General features: G+C 37.6%; 2 protein-coding genes across 4 annotated transcripts in view; one reads left to right on the plus strand and one right to left on the minus strand.

The window, feature by feature from the left end:
* Positions 1 to 3,573: 3,573 nt before the first annotated feature.
* On the plus strand, positions 3,574 to 8,363 carry LOC113666416 (ficolin-1). 3 transcript variants are annotated; one of them, XM_089202018.1, is made up of 6 exons: positions 3,574 to 3,621; positions 4,886 to 5,255; positions 5,621 to 5,770; positions 5,867 to 5,989; positions 6,592 to 6,975; positions 7,457 to 8,363. In XM_089202018.1, exons 2-6 carry the CDS (start codon positions 4,949 to 4,951, stop codon positions 7,714 to 7,716), a joined length of 1,224 nt encoding a protein of 407 aa, XP_089058144.1. In that variant the 5' UTR covers positions 3,574 to 3,621; positions 4,886 to 4,948; the 3' UTR covers positions 7,717 to 8,363. The 3 variants fall into 3 exon arrangements, with proteins under 3 accessions (XP_089058144.1, XP_089058143.1, XP_089058145.1); XM_089202017.1 differs by having other exon boundaries at positions 5,621 to 5,989; XM_089202019.1 differs by having other exon boundaries at positions 5,621 to 5,989; positions 6,592 to 6,804.
* Positions 8,364 to 8,788: 425 nt separating this feature from the next.
* The window catches only part of LOC149049150 (uncharacterized), a 33,060-nt gene continuing 29,758 nt past the window's right edge, over positions 8,789 to 12,090 (minus strand). The window contains exons 42-46 of the mRNA XM_089202014.1: positions 11,661 to 11,822; positions 10,777 to 10,941; positions 10,331 to 10,456; positions 9,888 to 10,096; positions 8,789 to 8,957 (exon numbers count right to left, since the gene is read on the minus strand). Coding sequence (XP_089058140.1) covers positions 9,888 to 10,096; positions 10,331 to 10,456; positions 10,777 to 10,941; positions 11,661 to 11,822 — 662 coding nt within the window. The 3' untranslated portion in view covers positions 8,789 to 8,957. The remainder of the gene's footprint in view (positions 8,958 to 9,887; positions 10,097 to 10,330; positions 10,457 to 10,776; positions 10,942 to 11,660; positions 11,823 to 12,090) is intronic.

Consider the following 12,090-nt stretch of genomic DNA (forward strand, 5'->3'; position numbering starts at 1 on the left):
CGAGATTCGTTAACTTGAGTTATTCAACAGAATGATGGAACGGAGGAACGGTGGATGGGCGGAATGGCGGAATATCTAAAGATGCGGAGTGGATGAGCATCCTAAAACGAGGAAAGCCTTTTTGCATGAAACAAAAGTCTCAAAAAATGGAATTGCAATCAAATAAGAAAGCTGTTTATGATTAACAGGGAAATTAAAAGAGGTATAGAGAATTATGGATAGGGGAACCATGAGGCTTTCAAGTTAGCCCCTATAAATTATTATTATTATTATTATTATTATTATTGTACTATTATTATTATCATTTTTACTGTCGCTCATCTTTCTTCGGAACAGGGTTCTCATTAATATTTGGGAAGCGTCAAGTTTTCTGTTTTGCTTGTGAGACTAATATTCTGCAACAGTACCTTCCAGCGTCATTATACAACTTCTAGTTCTTTAAAATTGTGCTCTATCAGTAGCCACATGCAGCCTTTGATTGTCTACTTTTTAAAATGTAACACTTCACGGAAATTCCAATGACTAGCTTATTAAACATAAATGTGTTAGCTTTCGCAGTCTGTTTTTCTTTCGGAGAATTCAGTCTGGCTCGAACTGGATACATCACAGGTGCATCGATTTATCCGCGGTGGAGAAAGAGCCTAGAATGTGCATTCCTGGTAAAAACAAAGTTTTCCGGCGTCATTATTCAGCGTAATCGAAATTACCTCTTACAACACTGCGAAAAGCTGCTCGAAATGATCAGGAAAAAATTATTCGAAAGTTTGCGATATAACACTGTAGTTAACTCTGGAGGAAAATGCGACACATTGTGTAGTTCTAGAAATTTATACTTACATAAATTTTTAATTTGAGAGACACTTAATTACCTTATTGTAAAGTTCTAAACTTCATACATGTCCCGCAGAAATATTTTGACCAAATAATTTGCAGTTAAGTTTAAGAGTTAGACTTGCTAAAATGTTTTGATGGATTTTCATTCAAGTATGTCATTGACTGTAAGATATAGAGGGGTACAAAGATGAGATCAGTCATTTAAATTTAAACACAGAAGCTATGAACTAATGACTAACAACAACAAGAAGGAGTGTGGCGTATAGAATAGCAGTTTTGTCATGGAACCATAGTTTAACGCTTGTGTTCAAACAAAGTTTACCGGCCTCAATATTCAGCGTAAACGAAATTACATCTACAACACTGAAAAAAGCCGCACAAAATCTTTAGGCAAAAATTTATTCTAGAGTTTGAGATAGCACAGTGTGCTCTTTGTACAATACTGTCTCTTCTGTCTAACGTATCGAGCAATTTTGTGGAAAGCATCTTTTGCAAGATAATTTGTAAATTAAAAAACCATAATCATATACATAACACCGGAGTTAACTCGAGAGGAAAATGCGACATACCGTGCAGTTCTAAAAATTTATATTTTCATTAATTATTAATCTGAAAGACATAAAACGGGTCATAATACCTTAATTATCTCCATGGAAAACAGAAAAATATTGTGAAGTTCTGAAACTTCATACATGTCCCGCAGAAATATTTTGACCAAATAATTTGCAGTTAAGTTTAAGAGTTAGACTTGCTAAAATGTTTTGATGGATTTTCATTCAAGTATGTCATTGACTGTAAGATATATAGGGGTACAAAGATGAGATCAGTCATTTAAATTTAAACACAGAAGCTATGAACTAATGACTAACAACAATTAGTACAGGTGGACGAGAAGAAGGAGTGTGCCGTATAGAATAGCAGTTTTGTCATGGAACCATAGTTTAACGCTTGTGTTCAAACAAAGTTTACCGGCCTCAATATTCAGCGTAAACGAAATTACATGTTACAACTGCAAAAAGCCGCACAAAATCTTTAGGCAAAAATTTATTCTAGAGTTTGAGATAGCACAGTGTGCTCTTTGTACAATACTGTCTCTTTTGTCTAACGTATCGAGCAATTTTGTGAAAAGCATCTTTTGTAAGATAATTTGTAAATTAGAAAACCATAATCATAACACCAGAGTTAACTCGGGAGGAAAATGCGACACATCGTGTAGTTCTAAAAATTTATATTTTCATTAATTATTAATCTGAAAGACATAAAACCGGTCATAATACCTTAATTATCTCCATGGAAAACAGAACAATATTGTGAAGTTCTAAAACTTCTCACCTGTCCCGCAGAAAATATTTTGACCAATAATTTGCAGCTATGTTGAAGAGTTAGACATGCTAAGTTATTTTTAATGGATTTTCATTCAAGTATGTCATTGACTGTGAGATACATTGGAGTACTAAAATGATATCAGTCATTTAGATTTAAATACAGAAGCTATTATCTGATGACTGATAACAATTAGATTAGCTGGACAAGACGCACAAAGAGCGGCTTTGTTATGGAACCATAGTTACAGAAATTCAAACAGTTCTATATAAAAAAACGCGACACCAAAAAGTTTTCACTGTTGATACCTCTCAGGAACAAAACCAAGAACGAAAAACGCTTTGTCATTCAGAAGGTAAGATATTTCCTTGTGAAGTCTTCGACCAAGCCTTTCTTGCTCAAAACCGATTGCGCTGATTGCAGAAATGATTGCAGAAACCCGCTTTAAACTTTGTTGCAGTTTAAGATAGTTTGTATTGAGCAAATTAGTAAAACATCGGAGTGTCATGCTCTCCGATTCGGAATCGCTTTAAATGGCAAAGTGACACAATGTGTTAAGCAAAACAAGTCCTGAAAAAATTACGCCTCCATACTTTTTTGTTAGAATTTTCTCTCGTGCGCCATAATTTTGAAAATGTAACACGTCACAGCAATTTCAATGACTAGCTTATTAAACGCAAATTTGAGCTTTCGCAGTCTGTTTTTTTTTTTTGAGAATTCTGGCTCGGACACATCACAGGTGCATCGATTTATCCACGGTGGAGAAGAGGCCTAGAATGTGCTCCCCTGGAAAAAAAAAGTTTTCCGGCCTCAATATTCAGCGTAACCGAAATAGCATCTTACAACACCGCAAAAAGCCGCTCAAAATCTTTAGGCAAAAATTATTCTAAAGTTTGCGATAGCACAGTGTGCTTTTTGAACAATACTGTTTCTTCTATCTAACTTATCGAGTAATTTTGTGGAGGAAAATGCGACACATCGTGTAGTTCTAAAAATTCATATTTTCATTAATTTATAATTTGAAAGACATAAAACTGGTCATAACACCTTAATTATCTCCCAGGAAAACAGAACAATATTGTGAAGTTCTAAAACTTCTCACCTGTCCCGCAGAAAAGATTTTGACCAAATAATTTGCAGTTATGTTTAAGAGTTAGACTTGCTAAGTTATTTTTCATGGATTTTCATTCAAGTATGTCATTGACTGTGTGATACATAGGAGTAGTAAGATGATATCAGTCATTTAGATTTAAACACAGAAGCTATTATCTGATGACTGATAATAATTAGATCAGCTGGACAAGAAGAAGGACTGTGGCGCACAAAAGAGCGGTTTTTTTATGGAACCATAGTTACAGAAATTCAAACAGTTCTATATAGGAAAGCACGACACCAAAAAGTTTTCAATATTGATACCCCCCTAGGAACAAAACCAAGAACGAAAAACACTTTGTCATTCAGAGGGTAAGAGATATCCTTGTGAAGTCTTCGACCAAGCCTTTCTTGCTCAAAACCGATTGTGCCGATTGCAGCAATGATTGCAGAAACCCGCTTTAAACTTTGTTGCAGTTTAAGATAATTTGTATCGAGCAAATTAGTAAAACATTGGATTGTCATTCTCTCCGATTCGGAATCGCTTTAAATGGCAAAGTGACACAATGTGTTAAACAAAACAAGTCCTGTAAAAATTACGCCTCTATACTTTTTTGTTAGAATTTCTCTTGTGCGCGATAATTTTGAAAATGTAACACGTCACAGCAATTTCAATGACTAGCTTATTAAACATAATCCGCAGAAAATACTTTGACCAAATAATTTGCATCTATGTTTGAGTTAGACTTGCTAAGTTATTTTTAATGGATTTTCATTCAAGTGTTATCGACTGTAAGATACGTATACTAAGTTGTAGTTACAGAAGCTCAAACAATTCTATATAGGAAAGCACAACACCAAATAGTTTTCACAAGAACAACTCCAAGAACGAAAAACACTATGTAGTTTAGAAGGTAAGAGATATCCCTGTGAAGTCTCAGACCAGGCTTTTCAAATTGGAATTTGTTTTAGCTTAAAGTTCTCAAATGCCATCCAAAAGTCACGGAATGCTTGGGACCAGTCCAACTAAGATAAAATTGAGTAATGTTGAATGTTAACTACCATGATATCGTCTAATGAAACACATAGAGTTATTTGCAAGATGACTAACCATTTCATTTTTGTACTGAAATAAACCATACCGATGATCCACAATTTCGCAAAGGATTAGAATTAGAATTTCAAAGTGCTTTGTCTGTTCTTGTATAGAGGAGCGCAGCAGGGTTTAATTGTACTACACTCCACCATGAGATCGATTGTTTTTAGCAGTTTAGACTTTTGAGCTCATTAAAGAAATAGAGAAAGATGTTTTTCGTCTTGTCACGAAGGTGGGACAAAGACACATGAATTTCGTAATGGGCCTCGCTCACCGTATAGAGTCCTTGTGGCTCAGTGGTGAAGCATCGGAAAGCATCGGAGTACAGAATCCGAGCTTTACCCAGCTCATCTTTCTTGTTCTATTTTTTTCTTAGTTGTTCAAATTAGACTTTTGTAGATACTAACACTACTAAGACTATTAACTATTACTTCTACAACTACTATAAATACCTCTACAAGAGGATATCAATATTCTCTTGAACTTCTATTACTTCTGCTATTGCTGCTGCTGCTAATATTTCTACTACTATTACTACAGCCACTACAATCACAACTTCTACCCCTGGTTGTATTTGCCTCTATACAGTTCAGTGGTTGATTCATGTCGTGGAAAGCTGTTTGGCCCTTCTATACTGGCGTCTTGATAGACATCATATCTGCCAGTAAACAATGCACACAAGCAAATAGCATAAATGGAATGGCTCTGCAGGGATTTGTCTTCAAGAAGTTCTCAGTAACAACCATCCATGAGTGTGATATGAGTTGTCAGAGAGAAATCACCTGCCAAAGTTTCAATTACGTGATAGAAGAAAAGTCCTGTGAACTGAATAACCGGACCAAGGAGGCAAGTCCTGAGAACTTCCAACCAGACCCTGCTCGGTTTTACTACACGCGTTTTGTGGGAAGGAGTATGTGCTAAAAATATGTCATCTTTTTTCATTATTCAGAGATACCCGTCATTTGATTGAAGGACATAGTGCCAACCTAAAAAAATCGACTTTCATCACAAGTGTCACTGACCCCCAAAGTTGTTTTCTACCAAATAAATCTTTTTGTTCTCGTGGTAATCAAGTCGCAAATGTCTTTGTAGTACTTACTTTAATTACTTTTTTTACCGGTTTTTTTCACTGAGACGATCAGTATGAGAAGGAAATTTATTTGGAAGGGTTTGTGACACTTTTACTGGAAACTTCAAGACAGGTACCACCGATAACAGTTTTTTTCCTCGTTTGCGAAGAAGCTTTTCATTTTCTTGTCCTGTTTTCGATCACAGCTCCTTTGGGATCCATTCCACAGCTGCCTGCAAAGTCGTGCCGGGAAATAAAGGCAAGTGAAGGCCAAGATGCCATCAGCAACAAGTACTGGTTGGATCCAAGTGGAAATGGAAAGGCTGTGCTGGTTAATTGCGACATGGAAATGGAAGGTTTTTGTACCCAACTGTCTCTATTATTTAGATTTATTTGTGTTTCTTCGGATAAAATTACTATCATAGTTCATTTTAAACTTAATTTATTGCTAGATATCGATGAATGTATCACCGGCAATCACGACTGTCATGTGAATGCCACCTGTACCAACACCATTGGCTCACATAATTGTACATGTAAGAAAGGATTTACTGGAGATGGACGCTTGTGCTCAGGTACCGTGTCAACCAATCGAGATGTTTCATTTTAATGGTTTTGTGTTGACGAGTTTACTATTTACTATTGAATTATATAACTGAAGAGGCTTGTTATGCTTGAAAAGAGATAATTTCCCTTCACGACTGAATCAGTTGTTAGGAATATTTAAAACAAAAATTTGTCAGAAACTTTGAATTGATTCAGATAGAATGAAAAATCGTTAAATCTTTTCAATTGATTATACAAGATATTTCACTGTTTTGTTTTCCAACGCGGAATCATGAATTTGTCGTCGTGCAATACAATTTGTAAAATATTGTTCAATAGTGTCCGAAAAGGGGAAAGGTCGATGATGTCGCCTCGCAAGTACCATATACGGCAAATTCATCGCAATTTTTGTCAATCAAATCCAGCTATATATACTGAAAGTAAAAAGGTTGTGTGAAATAAAGCCTACTATGTCGAGAGCCGTCCTTTCTTTGTCGGAAGCAAAATCACAAGCATGCACTTATAGGAACCATTGAATTGAACTTTGAAGCTCGAATGGTGTCTCTGTTTTAACTGGTGGAGTAAAATCTGAAAATAAAGTAACATCTAAATTTACTCCTTGTCTTCATAGCTTTTAAGAACTGTGCTGAAATCCACAAATCAGTGGGTAAATCAATTGACGGTACGTACACCATCAAACTTGATAACATGACTGCCTTTGAGGTATTCTGTGACCAAACAACAGCTGGTGGAGGATGGACTGTGTTCCAGAGGAGACTGGACGGCTCGGTTGGTTTCTACCGTAACTGGAGCGACTACAAACATGGCTTTGGTGACGTTTATGGTGAGTTTTGGTTAGGATTGGACAAGATTCACCGCCTGACCTCAGATAACAACAGCATGCTGCGTGTGGATTTGGAAGACTTTAAAGGGAATACAACTTATGCTGAGTATAATATATTTGGTGTTATGAATGAGAAAGACAAGTACAGGCTAATCCTCGGTTTCTATTCAGGTAAAACTGGGGAGAGGGGCAGTGTCATAATCAGTGTGTTAGTAACCTGTTTGGAATTAGCAGCTCTCGATGAAGAAAAAGATAAAATACTTCAAAGTCACCCAAATGCAATTAGGGAGAGTGCATATTATACATTGATTAATTTGGAGGCATTCGCCAACAGACTATGAACATCCTCGTAGACAAAGGGAAAGGTGATCAGGCAAGTGAAACAAAAACCGTTGCTTTAGCTAGACGCGTCAGAACCCTTCCCGCGCACGGATCGTTCTCAATTAACGGTCCATCAATGTTTGATTAGCATCTCATTCCACATATTTTTATAACCAAACACAAGAACATTTTCAAATGGTTTCACGCAGTCAAACTTCGTATTTTCATTTAATACTTATATTGTTACACTGCATTGTAGATTTTATGCAATTCTGTCGACTTGAATGCCATCGTGTTATGCGTAACTATATTACACGATTTAATCCATCAGGATCTGCTCATGATTCTCTCTCTTATCATCGTGATCGGCCATGGAGCACTCCTGATCAGGATAATGATGAGTGGCTGATGGGAAACTATACAGAGCGTTGTCACGGAGCCTGGTGGTATAACGAGTGCTCCCACTCTAACCTGAATGGCAGATATCATCATGGAAATGACTCTTCCTGTGCTGGAGTGACTTGGGGAGGCTGGAAAGAAAGGCGTTTTCTGAAGGGGACTGAGATGAAAATGAGACCAGCAGATTTCTGACTTTCATGACTATATTAAAACCGCCTTTTGCACAGCACAACTATTATACAGTTAGAGTTAGCAAAAAGCGAGTGATTCTACTTAATTTGTTTGTCTAGTAGTCCATGATATGTGAGTTATTTCCTTCATCAATTTACACCGAGAGGAGCAAAACTATGCCGTTTTAATTGCTTCCTTTTTTGTGTGTTAGATTGCTTTTCTTTCAAATTTCACTCCTGGCGTTGAATGGTTGCCGCTTTTACGTTTTTAAACTAAAAATATTGATTCCGTAAAATGGCTCTTTCCATTGATACGGCTTCGTTAGATGACCTTAGATTACCTTCGACGTGTTTATCAAATTTCATGAACATGAGTTGCAATTTGCTCCTGGTTGCTCTACGGCAAATTGACTTTTACTAATGATAGCCATAAAAATAGCCATCAAAAAGTGCGCGCGCGAGTGCCTAAGTCTGGTTCCACTTCTCTAGGTAAAAGGGGACGCTAGTTTCTCTCTCGTACTAGAAGTTAAAATTTTTCGAAAACTTCCTGCTTATTTCAACTTTCAGAACGAAACAAGAGAGAATTAGGCTGCCATCAGCCTATCAAGAACGCTGTCAGTAGGTAAAGTAAGAACTCCATTTTCCCCTTTGAATAAAAGAGACTTTTTATCTTGTGGCGTTCATCTCGCTTACATACAATATCGCCTCACGTTAAATATACCACTGACTGTTTTATCAACACTCAGGCCAACATCTATCTGGATAAAAGAGGCCTCTTAATCAAAATTATTTCCTTGTATTGTACCACTACTCCACGCCCGAGGTTCTGAGCACTCTCCTTAAGAGGGTTTTGTACGTTTTGTAAGTTATGTGGAATAAAGAACAAAAAAAAAGATTTACTGCTTTAAAATTCAAGAATAATCTCGCGGACTGATGCTCTGGCAAAAAGCTTAAACATGGAACGGAGAATGGAAATGATGCGAAATGAGGAACGGAAAACAGGCAAATGCATTGGGTAATGGAAAATGGGAAATTATGTTTTTTTTATCGTTATTTCGATGCTGAAATCGGTTCAAGTGACCTGTGTACACATATTCCTCTGTTGCAACCGACATTTATTAAGTTTATGCCAAAACTATTTCATATCAGTTATAATTAAACGCTATGGGTCTCGTTCCCTTCTGCTAAGAACAATCGTGAATTTAAATCATATATATTTGCTCTTCTGTCGCTTCATAGCTAACTCAAGAGGTTGTCTATGGTCTGCAGGAAAAAAGAAATAAACCACAGTCAACACAACACAGTATTGGTAAAATTACTTAAGGATGTCTAGCCTACGTGTAAGATGTTTCCTCCATGCACAGCTACTAGTCTGCATGCAGGTTCTCATAGGCGCTGTCACACGAACCGCGAAGCTTGCGGGTTCCTAGATGGCGCACACTCGCTTTGTTTGCTGGCTTAAATCTCGAAGGCTTCGCAGTTCATGCTGTATTGCTGCTGAAAAGAGCCGGCTGCTTGCAGGCTTTACAACCGCTCTTTTCTCTGCATACTCATGGCCAGCCTGAGTGGCCAGCCTGATTGGTCTTGTATATTGAAATTCCCGAATTCCTTGCTATAGTTATGCATCTTCAAAGCTAGAAAAAGTTTGACACAAACACTTCACCAGGCCGTGTGCAAAGGGTTACGAAAGTGAAACCCTGGCCAAGGCATAGAAATTGAAATGACAAACACCTAAAATTCTCTGTAAACAAATGTATCAAGTTACGAGAAAAAATCACTGTGCCTGTTAGTGATACACATTCTTTTTAAGAACTTTTTAACATCAAAGATGGCAATGTAACATAGCAAACAATTCATTTCTTCTTGTGGAGAAAATCATGATGTTTGGGATTTACGAAATGATACTTGTAACATGATTGAAATTCCATGTAAGCGGTGTGGCACCTACCCCTCCCCTATCCCAACATCAACCCTAAGTAACTTGTTATCAGTTTACTAACGTTGGGTTAATGGGAGGGGGGGGGGAAGTACAGATTTAGGTGCGCAGTTGCTCAGAGACAGACATTGATCCGCGGGGTGGTGCGTACATTTCCGTGACGAGCTCCGGTACAGATTTCAAAGTATGAAATAATTTAATTATGGTAGATCTTAAGACGGCATATTAAGAAAAAGTACATAAAAATCACTTCTCACCTATTGTGGCACGATACCGGGTGGTGAGCCAGCCTGGACGTTTATTCTAACCTGCTTACTGACCGAACCGTGTTTGTTAGTAGCCGTACACTTATAACTACCAGAATCAGCTACAACAGCAGTAGATATAACATATTCTACACCGGCCAACTTTCCATCCAGGTCAAATATATTGGTAATTGCGAGGCGGTCCATGGAAGGAAGAGAACCTGCGAATTAAAGAAGTGAAGGTAATAAAGAATAAAAACATTGTAATTATCCTAGACTGATTCAGGAAACATAACGTAAGTTTTTAAAGAAACTGGGAGGCTGAAATTGAGTCAAATAGAAAATTACTGTAGTCACTATAAAGTCTTTGCGAGCCGAGGGATGGATGGTGGCAGGAAACATGAGAGCAGAGAGAAGCAGTACTTCTTTAGTTTTATATTTGTTATATATATTACCTCCAACTTTTTCCCATGAAACTGTTGGGGTTGGGTCTCCTGCTATGTAGCACGCAAGCGAAATAGCTTCATTCTCATAAGTTGCATAATCCTGTGATGGAATGATGTCTGTAATACGAACAGGAGCTGACAAAGGGGAAACAAACATAGATGATTCCTCAGATTAGAGCATTGTCATACATTTTTAGTTCGTAGATTAGAAAAAGATTAGATGCAGAGCCGGATCGGAGAAGAGCTTGTAACTAGTCGACAATGCTCGACTATGCTTTAAACTTCTCGCTATGTCACACTAAACCTATTGCATCAGACATGTACACGAAACATATCTTGGTTACCTCCTCGTGTTTTTGAAGACACGTGTCTACCAAAGAAGTTATTTTCACTCTAGTTAGGAACTATTCCAGCCGACTTTTAAAGGATCCAAGCTTAGTTAAGGAAATACTCACACAGGCAGTCTTCCAGTGACGTACTTCCGGTGCTGGCTGTATGTGTTCCAACTGGACATGCGTGACATTGAGTTCTCTGTATATTGTCCTGATATGTGTCCATAGGACATTCAACGCATGGTTCAACGCCATGAAGAGTAGAGTAGTAACCAGTGTTACAGACAGCTGAGAAGTCGGACGTAAAAAAATGATCAACTGAGAGCCACTAACCCTAGATGTTGAGAATCCGCCGACAGTTGCAAAATTTTGTAATTAATTTTATTTTTCCTAAAGAACCCTTATGATAAACCTTTTTAAAGAATTGTGTAAAAAAGTTCTATCGCGCTTTGCTTTCTCCGAAAAATTGAAGAGTTCAAAATGTGCTTAGATGGCCGTTACCCCCCCTCCCGCCCGCACCGTAAAACAATGAAAAATCATGCAACTTCGTACGCAACAATGCGATGCATTCCCGCTTTCAAATTTTGTTTTTGATGATATGAAGCTCATGTCAATTTGTGACGTTTACGTCTGTGAAGTGACCCGTTCAAATAATCTACTTTGTGTCTTTTTAGCAAAGGTAAAATAAAGGTCCGCAAATTCTCCTTGGTCAGTGGCTCTTAATTAATGTCTTAAACCTTCTTTGGTCAAAAGAAAACATTGTTGCTTTAGTACTTGATCAGGAAAGAATTCATATTTTGCCCACTCCCTTCCCTCTCCTTTTTTGAACGTCGCCCACCTCCTTGGGTACAAAATGTCTTTTTCTCCTCAGCCCTCTGCTGCTGTAAAAATCAAAGATGGCGGCTATAATTTTTCCCACGAGAATACCGAGCAGTCACTCGCTAAAAATACGCTTGCTCTGCATGCTAGTTACTCATTCAACCATATATGAAAATACATAAAACTACCTTTGCAGTCTCCAACTGATTTAGCTCTCTTTGCGACACTGAATGTGTTCTTCGGGCATGGAAGACAGCCCATGTTTCCTTCCTCGTCCTGATAGAAGCCAGGGGTACATTCTTTACATGATTTGGTTTTGGTGTCAGCGTACGTTCCCGATGGACAGTTTACTAAGAATAGCAGAGCAGACAACAATGTGTCGGTACTTCAACTGACAATCAAATGCATTTAAACTCGGAAAATTGAATCAAGTTATTTCCGAGACTCTGCATTGTAACTATCACCGTCGCTCTTTTATAATCATTTTAATTTGTACATCATCACGAGTATTAATTTCTCGGCGCATTTTATTAAGAATTTTTAGAAGCTACGGGTGGGAAGAGACATTCTTGAAGAGACATTGGCGACGAAATTATTTGCCATTTCATTTAAACTTCT

The sequence above is a fragment of the Pocillopora damicornis genome, chromosome 3, assembly GCF_964200805.1.
Source record: "Pocillopora damicornis chromosome 3, jaPocDami1.2, whole genome shotgun sequence".
NCBI classification, from domain to species: domain Eukaryota; kingdom Metazoa; phylum Cnidaria; class Anthozoa; order Scleractinia; family Pocilloporidae; genus Pocillopora; species Pocillopora damicornis.

Bases quoted from the DNA above. Each gene is read 5' to 3' on its own strand.
- LOC113666416 (XM_089202017.1), top strand. From the start codon at position 4,949: ATGTCGTGGAAAGCTGTTTGGCCCTTCTATACTGGCGTCTTGATAGAC. The intron at 5,256-5,620 runs GTATGTGCTAAA...TTTCGATCACAG, and splicing joins CACGCGTTTTGTGGGAAGGA to CTCCTTTGGGATCCATTCCA. The intron at 5,990-6,591 runs GTACCGTGTCAA...TTGTCTTCATAG, and splicing joins AGATGGACGCTTGTGCTCAG to CTTTTAAGAACTGTGCTGAA.